The sequence below is a fragment of the Dasypus novemcinctus genome, chromosome 9 (genome assembly GCF_030445035.2).
Source record: "Dasypus novemcinctus isolate mDasNov1 chromosome 9, mDasNov1.1.hap2, whole genome shotgun sequence".
NCBI classification, from domain to species: Eukaryota; Metazoa; Chordata; class Mammalia; order Cingulata; family Dasypodidae; genus Dasypus; species Dasypus novemcinctus.
The window spans coordinates 71439480-71463372 of NC_080681.1; the positions used below are offsets into that span (position 1 = coordinate 71439480).

At 39.1% G+C, this 23893-nt stretch overlaps 1 protein-coding gene across 1 annotated transcript in view; it reads left to right on the plus strand.

Moving 5' to 3' along the window:
* LOC101447575 (cytochrome P450 2J2-like) overlaps window positions 1–21938 on the plus strand; it is a 40846-nt gene extending 18908 nt beyond the window's left edge. Inside the window, exons 5-9 of the mRNA XM_004446686.4 lie at window positions 8464–8640; window positions 9736–9877; window positions 10918–11105; window positions 12676–12814; window positions 17421–21938. Coding sequence (XP_004446743.2) covers window positions 8464–8640; window positions 9736–9877; window positions 10918–11105; window positions 12676–12814; window positions 17421–17632 — 858 coding nt within the window. The 3' untranslated portion in view covers window positions 17633–21938. The remainder of the gene's footprint in view (window positions 1–8463; window positions 8641–9735; window positions 9878–10917; window positions 11106–12675; window positions 12815–17420) is intronic.
* Window positions 21939–23893: the final 1955 nt, after the last annotated feature.

Genomic DNA, 23893 nt, shown 5'->3' on the forward strand with positions numbered 1-23893 from the left:
ATCAGAAGGGTTGACCTTGATATGCCTTACCCACAAATGCCAACGTTTTAAACATAGCCTCACTGTAAACATCACTTTGTTTTTAAAAATTACAGACACACAAAAATTAGACAGAATTCAATAATGAATTACTATATACCCATCACTCAGCTCCAACAATTATCAACACATGTACAATTTCATCTCATCTATACATACACTCAACTATGGATTATTTTGGAGCAAAAATGGAACTCAATTATTTGATACATTAATATTTCAGAATATATTTCTTAAAAGACCCATTTTAACAAAAATGTAATGTTCCTGAACTAGAAAAATATTAATATGTCATCAAATAGCCAGTGTTCAGATTACCCAAAATGTTTCCTAAGTATTTTTATGGATTTTTACGATTTGTTCTCTGAATCAGAGTCCAAACTATGCCCTTATGTTGAATTTGGTTGCTGGGTCTCTCAAGTCTCACTTATTCTATGGCTTCCTGCCCACCTCTTTTTTTTCGTTTAAAGTTTATATGCTACAAAACTGAGTTATATGTCCTGTTCCACAATCTTGATTTTCCTGATTGCATTCCTTTGGCATTTAATGTTTCACATACATTGATAGTTAAATCTAGACGATTGATCATGAACAATTTTAATATTTTGGGAACAATAACCTTTTTGGAAGTATATAATGTCTGGTTGTTTCTTTTTGTTATTATTAACATTGAACATAGAGTTTATGTGTTATCAGCCTGATCCATCAATTATAACATCCCCCATCAGCTTTCTACCTAATGGTTTTGGAAATCACTTATGATCTTTTCCTAGATCAATTATTTTTTAGAGAATTTGAATTGATAATATTCTAATTTTTTCATACTCTCTTTGCAATTGACTTTGAATATTTCTTTTATATTCATCAAATTTAATAAATTTTTATTAGTATTATAATTTATCTGTGGATAATTCATAGATAAATTCATCATAGGCAAATAATAATAGCTTTGTTTTTTCTTTTTCAATACTCATACCATAAATTTATTTTTCCTGCTTCATGTGCTGCCTAGAGTCACCAGTGTTTCTGTGAAAAAATTTCCTAGTATATAATGGTGGGATTTCTGTCAATTGTTGTTTTATATATCTTATGATTATATTGTTAGTAGTTGCATACAAGATTAAAATTATGTCTTTAAGTAATTTGAAACTTTTATAGTATTTAGACATATTGTTTCCATATATATTAATATTTTCTTCCATAAAGACTATTTGTCTGACATTAATACACCTAATTGCCTTTTCTTTCATTAGTATTTTGTTAATCCTTTTCCATCCTTTTTTTAAAATTTGTATTCCCTTATGTTTTAGATGCATAAAGATGGATGTAAATATTTTATACAATCTAAAAATTATTGCCTTTTTTTGGAATATTTAATCCTTTTCATTTATGATACTTATTCAAAAATTAACACTTAATTCCAGTCATTTTGTGCTTTCTAGTCTTACTCTGTTTTCCTCCTTTCTTGACTAGTTTTTGATGGAGGTTTTGCTAATTCTGCCTTTTACTGTACTAGTTTATAAGATGAACACTCTTGTTCTATATTTCATTTTTTACACTGGTGATTTATCTGCATATTTAAGCTGCAAAAATCTAAAATTAATATCTTCATCCACTCCCAAAATAATAGAACTTTAAAACACTACTTCTGATCACTCCTCTAGGCTCCTAGTATCATGTGTTTTAGCTTGTTCCTTTTAAACTCAAAAGTACATTTTTTGTTTTATTCAGTCACCATTTATATTTACCACTTTCTGTGTTCATCATTTCTTCATGTATTCCAGACTCTACTCCTGAATTTCCTTTTGTAGTTGTCAGTTGGTTGCAAATTGTCTTGTTTTCAGTTATTTGAAAATATTTTTTTGCCCTCATTAAAAAATATGTCTTGATGTTGACTATTTTTTTTCTCTTTGCACATGGAAAATGTTATTCCATTCCTCTGGGTTCCTTTGGTGCCATGGAGTAGCAGAAGAACATACCTTTTCCTTTCTCTGGCTTCATGTTAGACCTCACTGTCTTTAGTGTTTATTAGTTTCCCTATAATGTACCTAGGAGTGAATTTATTTATATTTCCTGCTGAAAAGTACCTTTACTTGGGGCATTCTGGACACATCATATGAAAATTGGTGAAGCAGTTACCCTGATTCTTGACACATATAAAAGAGCATAATGAATGCTGGCCATTATTATTTTCAGAGTTATTTTGAATTCCTTGTTTTCACTTCTCATCATATCTTTGTTTGGTAAATTCAATTTTTCCTTCCTATTAGGACAGTCTGGTAAATCAGAGTTCATTGAGTGCCAGACTGTCTTCTAAGTAAGTGTCTCAGGGATTAGAAATTCCTGGGGCAGGGTGGGGGAGTATGAAGAAGGGAAAGTATATTGGGGGTAATAATCATTTCTTGGAGCCTCTAAATATTCCAGGTACTTTGGCGGAGAATTGCACATACTTTAATCAGTTCTTTTTCACAAAAGTCCTATAAAATGAAGTGCACCTATATGGTATGTACAAGTAGAAATGCCAGTATGAATGCAAATACAGGAGGTAGTAGTCCACTGGCTCTGGGTTAAATGCTTTATGTACTTCATTTCATCCATGGGATAAATCTGAGAACTCATGTACAGTTAGTAAAACTGAGGATCAATGAATTGCATTCTTATTATTATGAGTACTATTAAAATATTATAGCTAGAAAGAGGTAGAGCCAATAGTCAAATCCACATCTGCCCCATCTCAAGTCTAGGCAATTTGTATTATGTTATACTGTATGCTTTCTACCACATATTAGAGAAAATTTACTTAACACCTATTTAATTTAAGTCAAAATGCCAAATTTGCCCAAATAGAAATTACATTATAGTGGAGTCGCAGTCAATACAAGTATACATGTATATACAGGTATTTGTGTATGTGAAGATACATATGATTTTATGTATATAAAATTGCCATAAATTAAAGTAAGGCAGTGGAAGGGAATAGATAAATGGTGACAACGCTGCTGCCCTTTACAGGAGTACCTGGTGTATTAATTTGTCTAAATAGGTGCCAATGCAAAGTACCAGAAATGTGTTGGTGTTTATATTTATTTGGGGTAAAAGCTTATAGTTCCAAAGCCATGAAAAGTCCAACTTAAGGAACCATAACAGGTGCTTTCTCACCAAAATCACCTGTGGTGTTGAAGCAAGATGGCAGGCAATCTCTGTCTGGTCTCTGCCTTCCCCTCCAGGCTTATCCTCTCAGGCTTAGTTCTTCCATTTTCTTCCTGATTTCAGCTGCAAACTATCAGGCATATGCCTCTTCTCTCCCTGGGGCCTCAACTTCTAAGACTTTTCTTTCTGTCACATGGCAGGGCCCAAAAAGGCAGAGCTCTCTTTTCCTTTTATTACTCTTTTATCAGGTCCAGCAAGAGGGCAGAGACAGCCTGTGTCACACCTCACTGAGGTAGGCTAGTTGAAGAAAGTCCCATACATATAAGAGGGGACCAGTTCACAAACATAATCTTTCTCTTTTTGGGAGTCATAAAATAACTCAAACTTGGAAACGGACTTTGACCCAGTGATTAGGGCGTCCGTCTACCACATGGGAGGTCCGTGGTTCAAGCCCCGGGCCTCCTTGACCCGTGTGGAGCTGGCCCATGCGCAGTGCTGATGCGTGCAAGGAGTGCTGTGCCACACAGGGGTGTCCCCCGCGTAGGGGAGCCCCACGCTCAAGGAGTGCACCCGTAAGGAGAGCCGCCCAGCGCGAAGGAGGGAGCAGCCTGCCGAGGAATGGCGCTGCCCACACTTCCCATGCCGCTGACGACAACAGAAGCGGACAAAGAAACAAGATGCAGCAAAAAGACACAGAAAACAGACAACCAGGGGAGGGGAGGGGAATTAAATAAAAATAAATCTTTAAAAAAAAAAAAAAAAACTCAAACTTCCAAACTTCACCCTCTGAATTCCAAAAAGACATGTTCTTTCCATATGCAAAACACATTCATTATACCACAATATTTCAGAAGGCTTACATCGTTTCAGTAGCAATACTAAGTACAAATTCACATGAAATTTTGTTATAGGCATGAAGTTTGTCTTAGATCAAAAGTACCCTCTGACTGCAGACCTGTAAAACATACAAGTTATCTGCTTCCAATATACAGAGGGCAAATAGACATAGTATAAACATTTGCATTATCATAAGGAGAAATGAGAAGGAATAGAGGCATCATGGGTCCCAGACAGTTCCAAAAACCTGCACGGCATACTCCATTAGATTTCACAATCTGAGAGTCATCTAGAGAACCATGGTTTCTTCTGCTTGGAGCCTCATGGTGGACCACCCCTTCCTCAAGCTTACCCAATGGCCATTTTCTCAGTTCCAACCCTGTCAAGCATCTGGGTGGCAGCCAAGCTCCACATCTCACCCTGCAAGAACATTGGGGTGATAGCTGCACTTTCCACAATCCCTGGGGAACATGCTGCACCCTCTCTATAGTCTGAAGCAGCCAGACTCTCCTTGAACAACAGGATGGAAGGCTTCCCTCTTCTAATGCCAGGAAAAACTGTCCCTTTCTGCACATATTGGTGGGGTCCCTCTCTTACACGAGGAGATGTCTTAATTCCAGACCTCAGCTTCTTCAGTTTTTCTCTTGAAGTAGTTTTTCCTTCAATCTCTCCTCTCCCTATCCATTTTAGTCCAGGCTGACAAGGTTTTGCTCATACAGGCCTTGCAAAAAGCTTGTTGGTTTCATATGCAGGAAATAGGGGTCCAAGACATCAAACAGTAAGACTTTCCATGAGTCCTTTCTGGATAACTGCTTCCCCAATCCTGACTTATTAGGAGATTACTGGCTAGTTCCAAATTTAGTTAAGTCCTCAGATGGGGCACTATCCTCTGGGGGCTTGTTTTCCAGAAGCTTGGGATTTCCCAATCAATTTCTAGCTTCTTTTTGCCCAATACTTCAGTTCTCAGCTAATCTCTTTCCTCTCACATTTTGCTAGAAGCTCCAAGGAGAAACCAGGCTGTATTTTCCATGTGTAATTTGGAAATCTCCTCAGCTAAATGTCCAAGTTCATCATTTTCAAATGCTGCCTTCCATGTAATATTAGGAGTCATTTTTGCCAAGTTCTCTACAATTTTAAAACAAGGTTCTCTTTCTTTCCATCCATCATTTCTGTCTAAGTCTTCATTAAAAATAACTTTAGTGTGCATATTCCTTTGAACAGTTTCTTCAAAGCCTTTTCTGTGAAACATCTCACAGTTCCACCAGAAAGTACCCCCTGACCCATTTATAAAACCAGGTCAACATTTTTGACATGAACCTGACTCTTGGTACCAAGCTGAATTAGTCAGGTTTCTCTAGAGTAACAGAACTGACAGGAGATATCTATACGTAGTATGAGATTTTATAAAATTGTTTCATGAGACCCCAGTGGGCACAACTTCAAGCAGGGTACCTGGTTGTTCATTTTGCTTGGAAGGAGAAATGGCCGGACATGCATTTGTACACTGATTCATGGACTGTGGCCAGTGGTTTGGTTGAATGGTCAGGGACTTGGAAGGAACATGATTGGAAAATTTGGTAACAAAGAGGTCTGGAAAAGAGTTATATGGACAAAAACCATGATGAGATTTGTGTCCAGTGTGAATGCTCATCAGAGGATGACTTCAGCAGAGGAAAATTTTAATAATCAAGTAGATAAGATGACCCATTCTGTGGATAGCCTTCTGCCTCTTTCCCCAGCCACTCCTGCATTGACCAATGGGCTCATGAACAAAGTGGCCCTGATGAGAGGGATAGAGGTTAGGCATAGGCACAGCAACATGGACTTGCCCTCACCAAGGCTGACCTGGCTACAGCCACTTCTAATTGCCCAATCTGCCAGCAGCAGAGACCCACACTCTATATGACATCATTTCCCAAGGTGATCAGCTTGCTACCTGGTGGCAGACTGATTACATTTGTCCACTTCTATCTTGGAAAGGCAGCAATTTGTTCTAACTGGAATAGACACATACTCTGAATATGGGTTTGCCTTTCCTGCACACAACACTTCTTCCAAAACTACCATCTGTGGACTTACCAATGCTTTATCCATCACCATGGTATGCCACACAGCATTACTTCTGATCAAGGAACCCTCTTCACAGCAAATTATGTATGGAAAAGGGTACATGCTCATGGAATTCACTGGACATACCATGTTCCCCATCATCCTGAAGCAGCTGGATTGATAGAACAGTGGAATGACCTTTTGAAGACTCAATAACTTTGCCAACTAAGTAGTAATACCTTGCAGGGGTGTAGCACTGTTCTTCAGGAGACTGTATGCTCTAAAACAGCATACACTTCATGTTGCCATTTCTCCTATAGCCAAGATCCATGGGTCCAGTAATCAAGGGGTAAAAATGGGTGTGACACTATTCACTATTACCCCTAGTGATCCACTAAGAAAATTTTTGCTTCCTGTCCCTACAGACTTAAGCTCTGCTGGTCTATGGGTCTTAGTTCCAAAGGAGAAGCATTTCCACTAGGGAACACAACAATGATTCCATTCCATTGAACTTGAAAGTTAAGACTGCCACCTGTCCACTTTGGGCTCCGCATGTCTCTGAATCAACAGACAAAGAAGGGAATTACTGTACTGGCTGAGATGACTGATACTGACTGTCAAGGGGAAATAGGACTGTACCTACGCAATGGAGGTTAAGAAGAGTTTGTCTGGAATACAGGAGATCCCCTAGGGCATCACTTACTATTACCATGCCCTGTGATTAAAATCAATAGATAACTGCAACAACCCTATATAGGCAGGACTAACAATGGCCCAGAATCTTCAGGAATAGAGGTTTGGGTCACCCCACCAGGCAAAGAATCAGGGCCATCTGAGGTACTTGCTAAAGGTAAAGGGAACATAGGATGGGTAGTAGAAGAAGGTAATGATAAATACAAACTTTGACCACATGACCAGTTATATAAACGGGGACTGTAATGGTCATGAATATTACTTCCTTGTTTTGTTATTAGTATGTTTGTATATGTACATAAACAGATATCTTTGTTTTCTATCCTTTATCATATGACATAAATTACATTAGTGTCATGTTGTAGTATTTAAGGATGAATATTACCCAAGGATTTGCACCATATTCTGGAGGGATTTAGTGCATTTCTCATTGTATGCAGGAGAGTTGAGTATTGTTAGAAAAAAAGAAATATATATATATATTTGTCTGTTATCATTTTTACTAGAGACTAAATATGGTTTAAGGGGATTTGTATGGCTCCCAAGTTGACATGAGGTAGACTGTGATGGATAGGCTAATGTGTCAACTCGGCCAGGTAATAGTGCCCCGTTGTTTGGTTAAGAAAGCACTGGTCTAATTGTAATACATAGCTACTTCATGGACTTTAATCATCAGGGAGTTGATTGCATAGATGGCTGGTTACATCTGCTGAAGAGATCGCCATCAGCAATGAGTGATGTCTCATCCAGTCAGGTGAATGCCTTAAAAGAAGTAATTTCATTCAGAGAGAGAATTCCCATCTCTACTTCAGAGAGCCAGCATCCTCTGGGGAACACAATGACAACCTTCATCGGAGTCCCTGGCTTGCAGCCTGTCCTACAGAATTTGGAATTTGAACTTGGGCATCACTACAGTCACATAAGACAATTTTATAAAATCTCATATTACTTACAGATATCTCCTGTTCTGTTTCCCTAGAGAACCCTGAGTAATGCGCATGGTAAGATGGTTCCAAGGTAGTGGCATTTGCGCAGCACTTCAATGAAGTGGGCAGGTGGGTCATACAGGTTTATAGAGGAAGAGCATTGCAGCCAGGGGGAACAGCACATGCAAATGCCTAATATAGGAACATTCTTGATGTGATCATGGAGGCCAGTGTGGCTGGAGTATAGAGCGTAAAATGGCAATAAGATAGGAAGGAAGTAACAGGACAGGCAGGGACAGGTCTGTGTAAGGGTTTAGAGACCCAGGTAGTGATATAGACTTTTCTTCCAAAAATAATGGAAAGCCATTAGAAGGTAGAGAACCAAAGAGTGAAATGATCTGATTAAATTATTAAATTAAATTATTAAATGCACACTCTGGCAGCTCTGTGGAAAATAGACTGGGAGTGGGTTAAGAATGGAATCAGGAAAAGTATTGGAGGCAAGTAAAATAAAAACAGCTAGTGGTTTATTCTAGGGTGGTAAGCAGTTGGGGTGGTGAAAAATGTCTGAGACTGGATATATTTTGAATAGACAACTGAAATGATTTGCTAGAGAGATGAAAAGAAGAATGAGAGAGCAAAAGAGGCATCAAAGATGACTCCCAGCTTAAGGTTAATCCAATAAAAGAGAGATAGAAACAAAATTGTCTTAAAAATTGGGAAAGTGACGATCTTTGGTCCCCACGATCAGTTTGCTTTTATCATTTAGCTCTACAATATTTTCCCATGGATAATGAAATTCCTACCTGGACCTCACAAAACATTCTTCAGAAACTGGGAAAAACTGAAATTGTTTATTTCTCATGTGATTGAAGAACACAAGAGAGATTGGAATCCTGCTGAAACAAGAGACTTTATTGATGCTTACCTCAAAGAAATAGCAAAGGTAAGGAAATGGAAGTCATTTCCTGTGTTTTTTTTTTTAAGGGTAAATGGAGATATTGCTGCTGTAATAAATGGCCATAAACTTTGTGTCTTAAAACATAAAGTTGTGTTCATAGAGTTCTGGAGATCAAAAGTGTGAAATCTGATTTACTGTACTAAAGTCAATACGATAGCAGGGCTAGTTCCCTCTGCAGGCTATAATATAGCTTTCTTGCCTTTTCTAGCTCCTAGAGGCTGCCTGGAGAACTTGTCCTGTGGCCCCTTCCTCAGTCTTCAAAGCCAGCACCACAGCATCTCTCTCACCTTTGCTTCTCTCCTTACAGATTTTCTCTGTCTTCAACCCTTTTGCCTCCCTTTTATAAGGTTTGTTTCATTACATTGGGCCCACATTGATATTCCTGGATAATTTAACCATCTGTGATCCTTAACTTCTTCACACTGAAAAGTCCCTTTTGCCAGTTGAGGTAACATTCACAGGTTCCTGGATTAGGACATGGACATTTTGGGGGATCCCTATTCAGCCTACCCAGGGGGATTAAAATAGAGGCATCATTCAGAGAGTATAAGAACAGGAGTAGCATTAACTCAGGGTTGGTGAGGCAAGTAAATAAAGAGAGGGGTTAAATGGTATGTGGCTTGAGCCCTAGGGAGTGCCTAAATACTGCCTTCTCATACCTTCCCCTAATCTCTACCTATATCTGAAGGAGTTATTGTAAAGGCCCATTATTTTCATTTTACAAAGGAGGAAACTGAAGCACAGAGAAGGAGCTTGCTCTAACTCATACAGCTGTAAATGATGTGGCTGATTTTTACTCATATCCCACTCTCTTTCCACTGTAATAAGACCTTATTCTAAATTATAGGCTAAAGAAATGTTCATCTTGATTTTCATCCCTCCAAGTGTCAGAACCTAGGTAGCTTCCAGTACTTAAAGCAGGACAATGCTAATGACAGTGGTATAATAGCTGATTTCTCCTGAGTATGCCAAAAGGTGAATCTTTTATCTTGTGGATATTTCTTTCCATGTTCACTCCCTCAGATGTTTGAGAGCAAGCCCAAACACTAGAAACAAATCCATAAACATTTTTCTCTCTAGAACTCAGGCAATGCTGTATCAAGTTTCCAAGAAGAAAACCTCATCTACAGCACCCTGGACCTCTTCTTTGCTGGAACAGAGACAACTTCTACAACGCTGCGCTGGGCTCTACTATACCTGGCCATGAACCCAGAAATCCAAGGTGAGTATGGCTGGTGTTATGCATGGAATGGGGCACTGCCTCTTGGAACCTATTGCCCTATAGTTGGGGCCAGAAGATAACAGAGGAGTAAGGAGAGATAGGTTGAACATTCATAGGGTGATTTGGCCTTAAGTACTAGAACATTATTCAGTTTTTCTGTTGAGAGAGTGATGAGGCCTGGTAATGCAATATGGCACAGTATCCCTGCCTTCAAAAGCTCATAATCTAGTGAGAAAACAGTGATGTCAATTGGCATTGCAACAATTTCCATGAAAGAACTGCCTTTTCATGTGAAATCTGGCTTCTTATTGCCCTCTTGATAATGTCTAAACACTGTTGTCTGGTGTATAACATCTGGAAGAAAGGAAAAAGGAGAAGAGAGCACATGGCCTGGCTTTCAAGGGGATGTTCCAAGTGTTATACATCACACCTTTGCACAGTATTAGCCAGATGGTCACACTTAGTGCAAGGAAATCTGGGAAATGTAATTTATGGCAGAACAACCACGGATTCAGTTAAAATTTCTGTCACCATATTTTAAAAAGAGGAAAACATGTATTATGGACAAATAATAGTTTTATCGTATATTGGGTTCTCATGTATGTCATTTCATGCATTTGTCAAAATATTATAATGAAGGTAGATTTGTCCCCACTATGAGGAAACAGGCTCAGAGAATTTAAGATAATTTTTCAGCATTAATGTTCTGGAGCAAAAGTTTACATCCATCATTTTCTTTTATCATGGCTCACTTTGTACTCATATATGCGTCCTTGAGAAACTAGAGTCTATAGAACTTACTACAATCATAGCCCTTTTGATCCTGGTTATTCCACTCCTTAGCCTACCCAGGATCGAGGAAAAACTTACGGAATCAGCAGTTTTCTAAATAAGCCCTTGGAAAGTTTAAGGACCATTTCATTTCTTTGAAACCTAATCACCAATAGGAATATAGCAGATGAGAACTTGGACACCACCCTACATCTTTGGTCTGAATCATAGACACGTACAAAATAAAATAAACTTCTGTTCTCTTTCAGATAAAGTCCAATCTGAGCTCGACAGAATGATAGGCCCTTCGCAGCAGCCAAGCACGGCTGATCGAGAGCGCCTGCCCTATACCAATGCCGTCATCCACGAGGTGCAGAGAATGGCCAACATCATCCCCTTCAATTTGCCCAGGGAAGTGTCGGCTGATACCACCTTAGCTGGATACTACCTGCCCAAGGTAATCAGGGACTCCCCAGAACTTCAAGCCCATCTTTTTATTTTTATTTTTTTATTGACTTTGTAATAATATTACATCAAAAATATATATGTGAGGTCCCATTCAACCCCGCTCCCCCACCCCCCCTCTCCCCCCCCAACAACACTCGTTCCCATCATCATGACACATCCATTGGATTTGGTAAGTACATCTTTGGGCACCTCTGCACCTCATAGTCAATGGTCCACATCATGGCCCATACTCTCCTCCATTCCATCCAGTGGGCCCTGTGAGGATTTACAATGTCCGGTGATTGCCTCTGAAGCACCATCCAGGGCAGCTCCATGTCCCAAAGACACCTCCACCTCTCATCTCTTCCTGCCTTTCCCCATACCCATCGTCCACCATGTCCACTTTTCTCAATCCAATACCACCTCTTCTATGTGGACATTGGATTGGTTGTGTCCATTGCACCTCTATGTCAAGAGGAGGCTCAAATTCCACATGGATGCTGGATGCAATCCTCCCATTTTCAGTTGTAATCACTCTAGGCTCCATGGTGTGGTGATTGTCCTTCTTCAACTCCATCTTAGCTGAGTGTGGTAAGTCCAATAAATCAGATTGTAGGTGCTGGAAGGCCCATCTTTTTAGATGATTGGAACCTGAGCTTGAAAAGTGACATATTCTTATCCTAAGGAATCACGTGAATGTGGAAAGAGTATATTATACAGAACTATTTTTCTTCTTCCAATTCTGAACTTTAAAATAGTAGTTCTACTAGATGCTAGTAGGCATTGAGGAGGAAGGAGGTTCCTTGGTACAATAAGGTTAGAACAAGAAGCCTCATGGGATTTCTCAGAATTTTCCTATGCTATTGTGTGTTGTGAATCTTTGTGGGGATAAAACTAGCAGTATCCAAACATACTTTGCCATAGAATCTTTTCCTTTCTCATGGGAAAGCATCTCACAGGTCTAGGGACTTTGGAAACTAATGTTTCAAACAGTGCTGGGATTATGGAATGTTAAATTGGGAAGGGACATTTGAGACCACCTGGGCCAATATCATGTTAATTCTAGTGTTTCTAACATACCTCTATTTTAACCCACTGTGGGGTATGGGGGCAGGAGGGAGGGGAAATGTTTAGTGTGATAATGGAAGCAAGGGAGGAAGGAGAATGGGAGAAATAGAAATGAATGAAACTTCTTTTAGACTTACAGAGCTGCCACACTGAGCATCTTGTTGAGTTTGGGACAGTGCTGGCTGGACAGATACCCATTTGCTGCTGAATATTCAACTATTCCCAATCCTTTGCTGACCTGCTCCTGTAGAGAAATATCCACTCCACAATCAAGAGTAGCCAAACTTCCCAGATAAAATTCCCAACAGCCAGTTACAGTCTGCACTGTGATCGAGATGTCCCATTGCAGAGGGCATATTTCCTGGGTGGCAGAGGGCTCAGGAGATGATGGATTTGGGAGATAAGAGAAAATTCAGTGTGGTCAGGCCTGCCTGGAGCCTTCTGGCAAGTACTTGCTGCACAGGCATGTTGTGCATAAGGAGCCTTACCTGAGTATTTTCTGTCCTCTCTAGGGGACCGTGATCCTGACGAATCTGATTGGGCTGCACATGGACCCTGCAGAATGGGCTACCCCTGACACATTCAATCCGGAGCATTTTCTGGAGAATGGAGAGTTTAAGAAAAGGGAATCCTTCCTGCCTTTCTCAATAGGTGAGTTGTAATAAATGAGCATGAGGGTTCAGAGTTCCTCTTTCAGCCTCCCCCACTCTTCTGAAGTCCTTTGCTTTAGTTGAAATTTGTCCATTTGGTCCCACCATTGTGACTCTGTTTTGCTGTTGGCAGCAGCCTCAGGATTCCCTGGACTGGGCATTTGTTCAGCCTGCATCTTGCTTCCTGAGCCTTCCCTTGCCTCTGACGGAGATTTCAGCTTTGCTTTGTTCTGTCTGCGGCATGGGGAGCAGAGACTCAGACCCTGTCTCTTGCTCACAGAGAAGTTTGGTCACCTGTCATCTTATAGGGTTTTAAAAATGCTTCACATTCCTTTTAAGTGTCCTTAAAAGGACACTTATACACTGTGTAAGTGTATGTCACTTACACAGACATAGACCAAATGTATAATAAAGAGATGGGTGGGGCCAGAGAAAGGGGCTACTTACAATTAATATTAAGGGCATCAGGCAGTGACTGTAAATGTCATAAGCTTAATTAGGTCAAGTTCCATTCTGTACTCCCTGAAAAGGCCGTGAAATGGAAGTGCCTAGAGCCTCATTTTTCAAATATAGTTGTTGGACCACAGGAGAATAGAGTTGGAAAATGACATCGCAGATTTGGTACCATTTTAACAACTTCACTATTCATACTATTTATAATGCGTAAAGACATAAAAATGTGGGGAACAGAGATGAATGAGCCAAACCCTGATTGGAAACAAGCATAAAATAATACAATAAAGGCATAATTGTGAGTACATTGACATTTACTAAACATTAGTTGCATGTATTGTCTAATTTTATTTCCTCAGTGGCTCTTTATAGGCAAAGGGAAAAGTGGAGGTATACATTAAACATTTCCAAGAATATTTAATTACACAGGAAAACATAAAGGAAAGTAACAAAAAACATAGAAATCATTACAGAGAATAATAGAGTTTTATAAGCATGGTGTGCAGGGTAATCCCTGCAAAAACTGAGAAAATACATTATGGGATTATAAACATCTTCTAAATCTTTTATTTTCTTCTTTATGTATTTATTTACAGTGAATATGTATTTATGAGAGGGGAAAATAAGCTCTTAAAAGGTAGTAAGTGGTTTGTCATGGACTAAGTTGGGAAGGAGACAGTCCGTGGCAAAGGAGGGTGCCACAGGCACCTAGATCCACTATCAGAGCCAAGAGAAAAGAGAGTGCATGTGGTGGCTGTGGCAATGATGGGAGACTCGTTATCTACAGGGGAGATTGACCCAATAAATAAATATATTAGGGTAATAGGAGGAAGTTAAAAATATGAAAATGAAGGAAATTATAATAAATCATATGGTTTTAGGTTAGAATTGCAAGTTATCTATGTGAAGTCAGATTTTCAATAGTTATATATAGAAATAAATGCTGAATATATACACATATTTGTGTGTGTATGTGTATACACATACATCACATTATATATATATATATGCACATATATTTCTCTAGCTCTGTCCACTGAAAAGGCCTGGGAACAACAACATCCTAATAGTAATTGACAAGCTTATTTCCCAAATCTAGATATCATTGTCAACTAAAAGGAACCAGGGTTGGTAAGGAAAAGTATAAGATTGGCCTGGAATATTTTGTTGTGCCAGAATAAGGAAATACCAGATTGGATGGGTATTCAGTGGCCAAATCTGGAAGACTGAGCTTTTAAATAAACAATAGTAATAGAATGCTGTACCCCTTTGAATAAAAACAGTAATTCATAGTTCATTCCCCAATCCTGAGGACTATGGACTGAAATAGACTTACTTGTATTTTACTATAGACTTACTGTGATTCTAGCAATGGAACAAATTATATCATTGATATGGAGGCAGTGGCCACTGGAGATTATGGAGCAGGGAGAAAGAAAAACAGGTATTAATGCAGGGGCATCTTCGGAACTTGGGAATTGTCCTGAAAATGACAGTGCAGCAACAGGTACAGGCCATTATATATCTTGCCATTCCCTACAGAATTGTGTGGGAGAGGGTGTAAACTACAATGTAAACTTTAACGCATGCTTGGTGGAAGTGCTCCAAAACGTGTTCATCAATTGCAATGAATGTACACACCGATGAAGGATGTTGTTAATGTGGGAAAATGTAGGAGGTGTGGAGAGTGGGGCATATGGGAATCCCCTATATTTTTTATGTAACCCAAGTATCTTTAAAAAATATATATGTAAGTGTAATATGGTGGCATTTTTGGGACATTGAATTGTCCTGAATAATGTTGCAATGACAGATACAGAGTATTATATATCTTGTCATAACTTACAAGAAATGCATGGGGGAAAGTTTAAACTATAATGTAAACTAATCCATACTTAGTGGCAATGCTCCAATATGTCTTCATCACTTGTAAAAAAAAGTACCACTAATGAAGGCTGTTGTTAATGTGGGAGAGTGTGAGAGGGGTAGGGAGCAGGGCATATGGGAATCCCCTATATCTTTTATGCATTCTAAGTATCTTTTGAAAATAAAATAAAAAGATGGTAATCCAGGAATCCATACTGATATAAATATATGAAAAAAATTAATGAGAAGGTGTGCAAGGATCCTTATACATGTGGAAGAAGTGATGGAATTAGAAAATATAGTAATAAGAAATTTGTCAAGAAACATCAAAGGATGCTAAACTTACTAGATGAAAATTATGGTTTATATAGTTCAACATATTTATAAATTATAAGGAAAAAAGAGCAATTTACAGGAAAGAACATGTCAGATACCAACTTAATCAAGTGATCAAAGTTAATATCACCAATAATCGGACAAATTAAAATCATGTACCACCTGATAGGATGCAATGAGAAGAACACAGATAGTGATATTCCTTTCAAATGTTCAGTTTGAAAACCTGAATCTAATCATAAGGAAACATGAGGGAGAGTTTACAAAATAACTGGTCTGTAATCTTCAAAAATGCCAAAGTCATGAAAGTTAAGGAAAGACTGAGGATTTATTCCAAACTGAAGGTGACTAGGCAGCTAAATGCAACACATGATTCTGAACTGGATCCTTTTACCTTTATGGACATTATCGGAACAACTGGCAAAAACCTGATTAGAATCTGAAGATCAGATGTTAATGATGCATCAGTGTTAATTTCTTGACTTTAATTGTCCGATTGTAGTTATGTTGAAGAATGTCCTTGTATGCAAATACTAGAGATTCTTTGGGTGAAGTAGGCAACTTACTTTCCAATAATTCTGGAAAAACAAGTTCCTTGTATTATTTTGCAAGTTTTCTGTGCATGTGAATTTATTTCAAACTAAAAGGCAAATTACAGAAAGTACCACAGTAAAAGTTATAATTTACAGAAAATTATTTTGGTAATGTTCCACGAAAAGGGTTCATTTAAAGGTGGTCTTTAAGATTATATTTTTCTATGTATAGAATTATAAGGAAAAAATCTATCATACTTTTCTTTCCAGATCAGATTAATGATAAGCTATTTTATTATTATCCAAATGATATTTTAAAATACCTTGTCTTACTAGAAAAATTATTGATTATTTGGTCTATTTGGTTTCAGTGCATTGCCCACACAATATATAAAATAAAGTTTTCATGTTCACACACACACACACAAAATACACATTTTCTCAATTACCTTATGAGGTTACTTAATTTGCCCCAAACCACATGGCTAGAAAGAGTGAGAAATTAAATTGGATCTCCATGCCTTCAGTTCTCCACTCAATGGAGTGGGATGTGGCCAAGATAATGCCAATGTGAGCTGTGGAGAGAAGTATCTAGCATTGGGCTCCACACTGTAAAAAAAAAGGTAGACTTCTATCTGTTGGAAAGACAATTTTGAGAGTCAGGGAGACAAAAGCAGTTAATAGTGGAGAGGGCCTCTTAAATTTTTACCTCCATTCATGTCACTGATATCCCCAATTATTTATACCTTTGGGCAATTTCCTTTTAAGGACTGAAAAATATTAATGCAGGGTTTTGTTATGCTGTTGTCTCCTTTTTTTAATTGTTTATTTATTGGCTTTTGAGAGCCTTTCTGGTAGACATGTATTTTCTCAGTCAGCGCAGGCACCCAGTTTTATTGTTCTGGGCACACACCTTCACTCTTGTTTTCACCAGGCTAATCCTCCAAGGTAGGTGAGTTTGTGATCCTGGGCTTATGCTCTCTGTGCCTTAGTTTACCTAGGAGGTTGTCACAAGACCCTGTCTTTGCTTGGATACTGGCAGGACTATCTATCAGAATGGGAAAGAGCCTCAGATCATCCCTCCCCACTCGTTCCATCCATAGAATGGTCTTCTGTAACTTAGACATATCAGTTATCAGAGATGTAAATGAACTCTCCTGGCCTTTATAATATAAAACAACAGCTTAGAAGCAATCAGCTTCTTGAATCCAATTCAAGAATCAAAGGCTAGTGGATAGACTTTAAAATTCTGCTATGCTAAAATGTCTTTGTTAACACTAGGAAACTGATTTCAATTCACCTTTTCACTATCTGAGGTCCTTAGACTTCGCTGCTCAAATTTTAAGCAGGATTTCAATCCCTGTTTGGTACCTCCTCAATCTGAAATTTAAACTAAGTCTTATTCTTTCTGTCTTTCAGGAAAACGGGCATGCCCTGGAGAACAGTTGGCCAGGTCAGAACTGTTCATTTTCTTCAGTTCCCTTATGCAAAAATTTACCTTCAGGCCTCCAAACAATGAGAAGTTGAGCCTGCAGTTCAGAATGGGTGTGACCATTTCCCCAGTCAAGTATCGCCTCTGTGCCATTCCTAGGGGTGATGCTGTTGGAGAAGGACAGGGGAAAGGAAAGTAAGAAGAAACAAGGAATATGTTCGGAAGACACTGGTGCCTGCTCAGAAGTGGGAGACAGAATGAATATGGCCCTGAGGGAAAAATCACAGGAGGTGGACTGAGAAGATCCTGGATCCATCCTGGATCCATATCCCACCTCTGATATCTTTGATGATTTATTTACATTCCAAATGATTTGCCTTTTCATGAAATGAAAATGAAATGCAATCTCCTGGATGAGGAGAACATAATGATTCTTTATGTAAAGAGAGTTGCTTCAAGAATCAAAGGAAATAATGAACTTTAGATGGTTTGTAAACCATAAGGCATATCATAAAATTACAGTTATTATAGGCCTCTTCCTTCATTAGGCATTACTTTCTTGTGGCCTGTTGATATGTCTCTATTCATTCAAAGTGGAGCAAATGGTTAATGAAAGGGAGAAGTTAGAACAAGGTCCAAGCATTAGAGGTTACACTTAACCACTCTTACATGTGGTAGCATGGTACATGTTTTATCTCGCTTGTCCCCAAGAATGGCGCTTTGGTGTCAACAGACTTGATAGTGTTGCCTGTTTATAGACAGGGAAAGTAGTTGTTATCAAGTAGTTTCTGTGGTTTCCACAAGGAAACACTACTTTGACCTTGGACTCAGGGTCAAATAAGATGTGACCCCAATTAATTAAACCTGAGAAGCATGTTTAGGGAAAAAGTGTGGAAATGTTTTCCATCTTTAAGAGTGGCTGTAGGGAAACGGACTTTGGCCCAGTGGTTAGGGCGTCCGTCTACCACATGGGAGGCCCGCGGTTCAAGCCCCGGGCCTCCTTGACCCGTGTGGAGCTGGCCCATGCGCAGTGCTGATGCGCGCAAGGAGTGCCGTGCCACACAGGGGTGTCCCCCGCGTAGGGGAGCCCCACGCGCAAGGAGTGCACCCATGAGGAGAGCTGCCCAGCGCGAAGGAGGGAGCAGCCTGCCGAGGAATGGCGCCGCCCACACTTCCCATGCCGCTGACGACAACAGAAGCGGACAAAGAAAAAAGAAACAAGACGCAGCAAAAAGACACAGAAAACAGACAACCGGGGGAGGGGAGGGGAATTAAATAAATAAAAATAAATCTTTAAAAAAAAAAAAAAAAAAAAAAAAAGAGTGGCTGTATTCCTCAACCCCGTTGCCTTAATCCTTCCATCAGGCTTTTATTCCCATGCTGATTTGCACTAAGATTTAACTATGAATATGTGTGCATCTTTCAACTAGGTTGTAAAGCTTTGGATGCCAAGTATTACCCTATACTTGTAGAGCATATTATGCAGGGAACCAGAAATGCCAGAATCCTGTTCAACCCCTCTGTGTGTGATTACTCAGAGGATATAATGACCATAAAATGGAAGACCAGGTGACTTTGAGTTTTGACCTCAACTCTCATGGCAACAAAGACAAAATCCTTGTGAACTCAACTAAACCATATGAAAAGACCTTTTTCACTAACAGAGCAGTAGCTGCGCACACTCCCTGAGGTTTTACAGAAATGTACTCAGTTGGGCATCACTGGACTGCATGCATCAGAAAGAGGGACTCACCCTCACATTGCCTGATATATTTATAGAGGGAAGCAAGAACAGCTTCCTGGTGAGGAAGTTGCTTTGTGGAGCCAGGAACCCCAGAATTCTGTCTCTGGTGTCAAGCTGTTCTTCCTTTGAGCTAACTCAAGACTGCTGAATGCTTTCCTAGGCTGCTGGGACCAAGTTCCATCTGCCTTAAAACAACAGGGGTTTATTCACTCACAGTATGGAGGTTAGAAGTCCAGAATCAAGATGGAGGCAGGGCTGTGCTCTCTCTGAAATCTGTATGGAAGAAGCCATCGTTGCCTCTTCCTGCTGCTTTTCTATTAACCATACTTCAAATTTACATTCTTTGGGAAACGGACTTTGGCCCAGTGGTTAGGGCGTCCGTCTACCACATGGGAGGTCCGTGGTTCAAACCCCGGGCCTCCTTGACCCGTGTGGAGCTGGCCCATGTGCAGTGCTGATGTGCGCAAGGAGTACCCTGCCACGCAGGGGTGTCCCTGGCATAGGGGAGCCCCACACGCAAGGAGTGCGCCCCGTAAGGAGAGCCGCCCAGCGCGAAAGAAAGAGCAGCCTGCCGAGGAATGGCGCCGCCCACACTTCCTGTGCCACTGATGACAACAGAAGCCGACCAAGAAACACAAGATGCAGCAAAAAGACACAGAAAACAGACAACCGGGGGAGGGGAGGGAAATTAAATAAATCTTAAAAAAAAAAGAAAAGAAAATTTTAAAAAAAATTACATTCTTTTACATCTGCAGTGTCTAATCTGCTATTCAAGCCATCCATTAATTTTTTATTTGGTAAAATGTATTTTTCCACTCTAGAAGTACCAATTGTACTTTTTTATAGGTTTTCTCTCCATGGTTTTCATTTAAATCTTTTAATATAATGATAATATCCATTTTAAAGTCCTTGTCTAATATTTCCATCATGTCCTTTATGTCAGTGTCATTTCAAACCTACTGGAATGGGTTAAATAGAAGAACATGTTTTTTCTGAGGTACATACACCTTCTAACTACCCCACTTCCCAAAAAGAAAAGCCCAAGACCGGATGGCTTCTCTAGGAAGTGTACCAAACCTATAAATAAGAATTAACACTAATCCTTATCAAGTTCTTCCAAAAATTGAAGAGAATGGAAAACTCCCTAACTTATTCTATAATGCCAACATTATGCTAATACCAAAGTCAAATAAAGAAATCATAAGAAAAGACAATTACAGATCAATATCACTTATGAATTTAGATGCAAGAATCCAAAACAAAATACTAGGAAAGTACTAGCAAACTGAATCCAATGGCATATTTAAAAGATACACCACAACCAAGTGTCATATATTTCCCAGGAATGTGACGGTTCAACATAATAAAACCAATCTGTGTAACACACCACATTACTAGAATAAAGGAAAAAGTCACGTGGTCATCTTAATTGATAGAGAAATTATATTTTAGAAAATTCAGCATCCCTTCTGATAAAAACACATGGAAAAATAGGAATAAAGGGCACTTCCTCAACATGTTAAAGAGCATGTATGAAAAACCCACAGCTAACATCATAATCAATGGTTGAAGACTGGAAGGAAGCGTTCCCACAAATGTCATGAAAAATACAAGGATGCCATTGTCACCACTGTTTTTCAGCACTATACCAAAATTGGGCAAGAAAAAGAAAATAGGCATCCAGATTGGAGAATAATAAGTAAAATTATGTCTATTTTAAGATGATGCGATCCTATATAAATAGCAAAAACTACTGGAGCTAATAAATCAGCAAATTTGCAGGTACAAAATTGATACACAAATTTTCTTAGTTCTAAAGCTTTTTAGTGGATACCTGAGGATTTTCTATATACCAAATCATATCATCTCCAAATAAATACAATGGTACTTTCCAATTTGAATAGCTTTTATTTATTTTTCTTGCCTAATTTCCCTGCCTTAAACCTTTAGGACAATGTATCATAGAAGTGATAAAGTAATGTGGGTGGAGACCCACATAATGAACAGGAAAAAGTTGGACTCGCATCCTGGGGAGGACCTCTATGTCCTCAAAGAGAGGGCGGGAGTCTCTCGAGAGCATGGGTGGTTCCTAATAGGGGAGGACAAACTGGTGTTTCAAGATCTGTGTTGTTGAGGTAACTATGAAACTTGGCATCCAAGGAGTGAAGCCAGGTGATCTCCATAGGCCCAGAAGGGAGAGGGAGAGAGGATTAGAATGGATGGAACAGGGATAGTAAGTGGCCAATAGAAGTGTTCTGTGTGATCTTGGAATAATGGACACAAGCGAAGTTAAATATCAAAATTTATAAATGTGTACGGTCTAAAATGTAAACCATAATGTAAACCATTGACCATGGGTGGTAGCTATGTTTCACTATTTGTATGCCACTTAGAACAAATGTACCATCCACATCTAAAAAGGTGTTAATATGGGAAGGGGGAAAAAGGGGAGGATGTTGGGTATATGGGAGTCCCCTTTATTCTGTATGAGACTTTACTGTGACCTACCTAAAACTTCTTTGAAAACAAAGTGACAAAGGTAAGATACTGGGGAATAAATGGAAGAAAATGTCACCGTACATACAGGACAACAGAGATTACAGTGATAAAAGGCAAGATGTCAAAAAAATTTTTTTAATATTTTTCAATATCCCAATTTTTAATTTAATTTTTAGGTTTTTTTATATTTTTATGTATTTTATTTCCTATATTTAAACCTATCATTATTATTTCATTTTCCTAATAATTATATTTGACTTTTATTGGCTTCATTTCTGAAGACACTTTGGATCACAGAAGGGTTACAGCTGGGGCAAGGAGGGATCATTGGTGTGGGGTATCAGTGATGGGGGATACTTGGGAGGAAGTTCACCTGGTCATATATATAAGGTATAGAAATGTGTTCAAATGTTCACAGATTATTGTCACAGTGGGTGGAGATTTCACAAAATAACAGAAAGAATATTGAATTTCCATCCTAGAGAGCTTTGCCGCATTCTCTAATGGAACAGTAACAGTCCCCCAAGTACAGACTCAATGACTAGCAGAGTAAGATGATCCATTGATGGGCCCTTGATATTAATGACTATGCTTATGAGCCTTCACTCTTGAAATTGACACTTAGCCTAGTGTTATAGGGTGCATAAGAGTTACCTACTGAGATCTCCTTGTTGCTCAGATGTGGCCTGTCTAAGCCAAACTCAGCATATAAATGCATTTCCTTCCCCTCAGCATGGGACATGATTCCCAGGGATCAGCTTCCCTCTCACCAAGGGATTACTACCAAGTTGGACCAACTAGCAATGCAACTAGAAAAAAGAACTCAAATAAAAGGGAGGAAAGGTAAAGAAAAATAAGTTTATATGGCTTAGAGACTTCAAAGTGAGTCAGGAGGTCATCCCAGAGGTAATGCTTATGTACGTCTCAGCAGGATCTCATAGACTGCCAAATTAGATACTACCCCCAAATAGTGGGGCTCCTGTGGACCCTGAAGACACCCAGGTCCTATGGTCATGGCAGATAACCTCCAGAGTTTGGTGCCTTGACAGTGGGCCTTCCTTTGGAGTTTGTGCTCCTGAGAATGACAGAGTTGGACCCAGTTATGGTGTCCCTACACATGGCTCATCTGTTCCTTCTATTTGAACCTATAGTTGGTACTGGAGTTGATAGATGTACACCCAAAAGACTTAAATCTTTGGGCTGTCCATGTGCCACTTGAGCCCTGAGCCTCAGTGGAGTTGCAACATCTACTTTCCATTTCACTGGACTCATTCAGGACAACTAACAAGGAGGTGAGGATGGACAGCCACCATACCAAGGAAACAAGAGAACCTGCAACCACAAGAAAGAATCCCATCCATCTGCCCCACAGAATCGAAGCCCCATCTCAATTAGAGGAGGAATGGGCATCACCATTCCAGAATCCTTAAGATTGGGGAATGAACTATGGACTAGAGTGGACTTACTGGTATTCTACTCTAGACTTATTATGATTCAAGCAGTAAAAGAAATTACATAGATTTTGAGGCAGTGGCCAGGCTCAGAGAGCAAGGAGAGGGAAAAACAAGTGTAATACAGGGGCATTTTCAGGACTTGGGAATCATCCTGAATGACATTGCAATGACAGATAAAGACCATTATATATCTTCCCATAGCCTACAGAATTGTGTGGGAGAGAGTGTAAACTGTACTGTAAACTATAATCCATACTCAGTGGCAGTGCCCAAAAATGCATTTATCAGTTGCAATGGATGTACCATACTAATGAAGGATGTTGTTACTGTGGGAAAGTTTAGGGGCTCGGGGGAACAGGGCATATGGGAATTCCTATATTTTTTATGTAACATTTATGTAATCTAAGTATCTTTTTAAAAATTAAAATGTATATTTTTAAAAAGGCAAAACAAAATCACCTTTTATTTCATATATAAGTTTGTGTAAAAGTGGGAGAAAGGTTGAGAAAGGTACAAAACAGACTGTATGCCTCAGGCACCTGGAACTGAGGGGAGTTGCAGAATTAATGTTAACATTTTAACTACAACTGATTTCATTGTCAAAATGAGCTTTAACTTTAAATCTATTACCTTGTTACTTTTACAAACAAGAAAGAAATGAAATAAAGATTTAAGTTATATAATTTTTTTTTAAAAGTGATGAAGGAGGATTACACTAGGATGGGCGAATTATTTATGGCCCATGAATTAAATCTCAAAGTTC